This window comes from Rhinoraja longicauda, unplaced genomic scaffold, assembly GCF_053455715.1.
Source record: "Rhinoraja longicauda isolate Sanriku21f unplaced genomic scaffold, sRhiLon1.1 Scf000872, whole genome shotgun sequence".
Lineage (NCBI taxonomy): Eukaryota > Metazoa > Chordata > Chondrichthyes > Rajiformes > Arhynchobatidae > Rhinoraja > Rhinoraja longicauda.
In genome coordinates, this window is record NW_027602088.1 from 40613 (window position 1) to 45746 (window position 5134).

At 41.4% G+C, this 5134-nt stretch overlaps 1 protein-coding gene across 1 annotated transcript; it reads left to right on the forward strand.

Annotated features, from left to right (window-relative positions):
* The first annotated feature begins 303 nt into the window (after positions 1-303).
* On the forward strand, positions 304-3756 carry LOC144591340 (immunoglobulin lambda-1 light chain-like). The gene is made up of 3 exons (XM_078395568.1): positions 304-420; positions 535-882; positions 3149-3756. The coding sequence occupies exons 1-3, from the start codon at positions 372-374 to the stop codon at positions 3469-3471; spliced, it is 720 nt and encodes a 239-aa protein (XP_078251694.1). The 5' UTR covers positions 304-371; the 3' UTR covers positions 3472-3756.
* The last annotated feature ends 1378 nt before the right edge of the window (positions 3757-5134 follow it).

The window sequence follows — 5134 nt, forward strand, 5'->3', positions numbered from 1 at the left end:
AGAAAATCTACCTTTTTACTTTGACCGGACAATTGTTGAATAAACTCGTGGAAATCCTATCTGCCACAACAGCACCATGGGAATAGATGTACAAGAATGGAAAATAAAACGGCAATGTTTTCTTTTTCTTATTAAGTTTTATGTTTTAAAAATGCATCGAAGTAACCAGAAATACAGAACTCGAAACCTATTCCGGTTGGAATAGGGCGCAGGGAAAACCGTGGACATTTCTGATTGGCGCCAAGCAGCAATATCATTTGCATTAAGAAGGACACACCTCACCGCACTATTCAAAAGCAGGACCAAAATAAGTTAGAAGTCACTTCACTGGGAAATTGCTGCCTTGCCCGAACTCCAGTCATTAAAATACAATGACTTACTGGATCCGACTACTCAGTGCGCTGGCTCTTTGCGCGACTTGTGAGTTTCTTTTTTCATCAAAATTCAATTTCTCCTCCAATACTTCTCGGCGGGAGGTTTCTCTCGTGTTTTAATTCCAATTTATTGTTTTCACTGTGCTGTTTATTTTCCCAGATTTACGCGCAGAAGTTACAGTAAGCCAGCCGCTTTCGATGTCCATCACTCCGGGGCAGAACTTAAAAATAACCTGTACCATGTCTGGCGCTACTCTGGGGAATGACAATGTTTACTGGTATCAGCAGATTCCAGGACGTACTCCCCGGCTTTTAGTCTATTATTGGTCCAGCAGGGGCAGTCCTGGTCGAGGTCCGGGAATTTCAGAAAGGTTTTCCGGATCAGTGTCAGGCAACACGGGGACTTTCACAATATCTAATGTTCAATCAGACGACTCTGCCGATTATTACTGCGCTATGTGGAAAAACGCTTTAATATTCGCAAAAGGAACACGGGTGGCTGTTGGCAGTAAGTAAGATATTTCTTTCTAACGTTGTGAGTTCTTATTAACAACAATCATTTACGTTATCTTTCAATCAGGTGAGAATACCCATGATTATCCTTCATGTGCTTAATAGTGTGCTATTGTAAACCCCCCCCCCCCTCCATACCACTCTCCCCCCCCCCCCCCCCCACCCGTCCCGACATAGCTGCTCGCCCTCTCCCGTTTCATCGGGACAATTGGAAGTGAAAATTAACAGCTTTCTGCGAGGTTTTGCGGAATAGTAATTTTCGACACAGAAAGTTAGCTAATAGTAGATACCCTACCGTTATGGGTGTCTTATGTTGAATCGAGTTTGTTTTCAAGATTTGCTCGGAAAAATTCAATCGAACACGCTTTATTATCGGATTGACGTTGCCGAACAAACATAATTATTTTACCTATTTACGGGGAGCATGCGCCCCAGTCTAAACTGATGATGATTTTTGCAAGGGCTCCTTGAAGCCAGTCACATTATACTGGCTGATCCGTACATATGTGTCCATGATGCTTCGGTTGTAGTCACTATCACCCCGTCCCACAATCGCCACAGATTACTAGCTCCCGTGGTCGTGCATTTCAAAAATCCAATCAGAATGGAAACTGACTGCTCTCGACGATCCTGTAACATAACAATAAACCCACCAATGAGAGGAAACGTTTGGTTGAAGGAAACGAACCACTGAAGCTGACCCGACAATCGAATACTAGCTTTCAAACAATTAAAATTCACTATTTGTGGAGAACGGAACAAGGTTATTGTTTCAGCTCCACGACACTTCAGAGCCAGCCTGCTTTGTTAACGGGGTTCTCTCCCCTGAAGCTGCCCAATTGTTGGGTAACCCCATCGTTTGCGGTTTTTATATCTGATTTCTATTAGCTACAGGGTTTTCTTTGCTGATCAGAAAGGACTTTACTCTGTTACGACCGACTATTGAAAGTTATTTTCACAAATATCTGAAATTGAAGATTTAATCCGAACCATCTAATCTCTCTGTGAGCTATGAAACGATTTAACTGCATCACTTCAGTAATTTAAAACATCAACTGTATATTTTAGCTTGAATGTATTTTCAAATCTTGGGGCAGGTAAAAGATCTGGTAGTCTTCTAACATGAAAACGTTAAAGAGCTATGAACCCTTGCAATAGTGGTCATGCGCATCTGCGAAAATGAAATATGTTGCGTTGTTAATAGTAGTTCTGTTCTGGTTGATATATTGCAGTCCGAACTGTTTCCCTATTCAGACAATGAAAGAAGCAGTTCCCTTTCAAGAATGTCAGATCGGTTAGGATGGAACAACACGTCGAGAGATGAATGAGGTTAAATATAACTAAGATTTTAGTTTAGATCGTGTGCAGCACTGCACAGATCACTGGTATAACCAGGTGCAGCGAGCTACCTCAGCTCCAATATGCGAGACCGCGTTCAAACCCCTCCTCGGGTACTGTCTGTTGCGTTTGCAAGTTATTTCGTCATGGCATCAATTTCCTCGCACTGCTCTAAGGCATGCTGTTGGGCTAATTGGCTACTCTAAGTAATCTCTTACTGTAGCAAAGTAGTTAAAAGAAAGAAGAGTTGTTCAGAGAAATTGCTAGACAATGGAGGGGAGGGAACTGGTTTATACCGAAGGTAGACACAGAATGGAGGGGCAGTGTGGAACTGACTGAATTATCTGCTATAAGTTCGCACGGACCCGACCGGCCGCTTTTCCTCGTGTCCTAATAAGTATACAAATCCACCTTTGCCTGGACGTCTTTTATGTGAGAGTGTAAAGGAAATCGAGATCAATCACTTTCTTGTCTCACGCGATTCAGAAATAATGCAGGACTCTCCTGTTCATGAACGATGCGAATGAAGCAAAATGGGATTTTTATTAAACCGAAGATATACACAAGATGTCGGAGTATTTCATTGGGACAGAGAGGGAATGGGTGACGTTTCGAGTCGAGACCCTTCGGCAGAATAGTTTTGATGCCTGACCCGCTGTGTTACTCCAGTATTTTGTGTCTAGCTTCGGTTCAAACCAGCATCTGCAGTTCCGTCCCTAAATATTACTGTGATTTTATTAAGGTAATGTTTGATTTATCCAGAAATCCTTATTGTAAAGTTCTATTTCAGTAGCTAGATACACGGTGCGAATTTATTATTTTGAAGCGGGTGGACGTAAAGGCGTTCAGGTTATTACATTGACCTTTCATCCGAAAGTAGTGCTTCAATTCTTATTTAACTGCGACCTTTTGTTTTAAACCAGATCCTCGGCCCCCTGCCGCATCCGTTTTACCACCTTCAGCAGATGAGATAAGAGTAAAGGGAACCGCCACCCTGGTGTGTTTGGTGAGCGGGTTTAATCCGGGTGCTGTGGAAATTCAGTGGACTGTGGACGGCAGTGCGAGAAGTGATGGCGTTGAGACCAGCCGGATCCAACAGGAGACGGACAACACGTTCAGTGCGAGCAGTTACATGACTCTGCCAGCCACAGTCTGGAAATCACACGAGCTTTACTCCTGTGTGGTTAAACACGAGACTCAGGCAACCCCACTTCAGGTGGATATCGCGAAATCCAGCTGTATGTGAGAATGGAAATTTGTTAGCCGAGAAAGCTTCTTTATCATGATTCGTTTATTTTTTTGATACGATGTCGAAATGTATTGGTCTCCATTTACCAGATACATTTTGCAAGTAAAGCTTAATTTTTTATGACTTGCTTACTTTGAAGCTATTCTGTCAACAAAGTACCAGTACTATTTAAAGCCTCCAGTTTAATGAATATGAGTTTAGTGCATCCAAATACTTGGCAAAGGCCAATATGTGGCCCTAGCGTTGTTTGTAGCCTTTGAAAAATAAAGAAACTAATGTTAAATGCAATGCAATATTCCTTTTTTTTTTCTCATGCAAAATGTGTTGACCGGGAATTTGAATACTTTTCATGTTTCCACCCTTTTCTCTTTGGAACCGATCTCCTCCCAATCTACAGTAGACGATGAATTTGAACCCTGTAACTATAATGAGCCTCGGTTAGTTGTAATGCAATACCGCGCACGACTGTGGGTACCGGGAAATGTGGGAAAGGTAGCTGACGATGGCAATCATTAAACAACATCAGTTTGATAGCAGCCCTGCCAACATGTTCTACGTCCAACACAGGTGAAGCACTGAATGCACCGAACACTTGGTCTTAGTGGGAAAAAGAACTACAAGCTTATTCTTCCCTCCATCGCATTCTCCTATTTTTCCCGAGACTCAAATTCGCACCAAATACCTCCAAAGAATATTTTTGAAATAAATGTTTTCTGCTCATTGACGTTTTAACATAATCCATTTGTACATTTACAATTAGCCAATGAGACTGGATTCAATTTTTTTTAAACCTGAAGATTAACTAGTCAACAAAATTCAATCGATCCAGATAACACTTTTTTTTAAAATAGCAGAAGAAATAGAATCTACGGAAGGTACACAGAGTAGGAGCAGCATAATTTTTCAAACCGTCAGTGAATGGAAGACAGGTCATATAATTTTTGTGCACAACATCACACTCAGTCATTTACAGCGCTGTGGCCATAAGCTCGATTGATCAAAGAATTAGGCAACGGCCACCGCTATTTCTGGCAAAAACGTTGGTGCTGCACGCACGTTTAAATTAACTTTATATTAATTCGCTGGGAGGTTAACATCTTCAGGGTTGCCTATATTTTCATTATGCGGAGGTCCCAAGTGTTGGGGTTAGGAGGAGGGAAAACGAAGATAATCATCGCCTGTGAGAACCAAGGATATATTATATTTGTAAATATATATTTTGAAGGAATCATACAGTCATAGAATTATACAGTATGGAAACATGTACCTATAGTTCAACCCGTTCATGCCAATCAATACACCCACCCATCGAAGCTCCTCCAATTTGCCCAGTTTTGACCCTTATCAATCTAGACCTTTCCTATCTGGACATAATGGATGCAATGAAAGCACTGCCGATGAATCTGGGAGAGGTATGTAATAAAACACAAGATATCAGAAGGACGTCTCCTTTCTCTGAATGAATGTTATAAAGTGAAACATGGCAGTAACGGAAAGAATTAGCAGAATAACTCGCTGACAGAGAATAATGATTAGAAATTGACACAACATGTCTCCCGCTTAATGGGAAAAGACAACTTTTCAACTAAAATAACGTTAACAAAAAAAAATTCAAAATCGTCTGCGTTTTCGGCAAAACTGGGCGGCAACTTCCCAATAG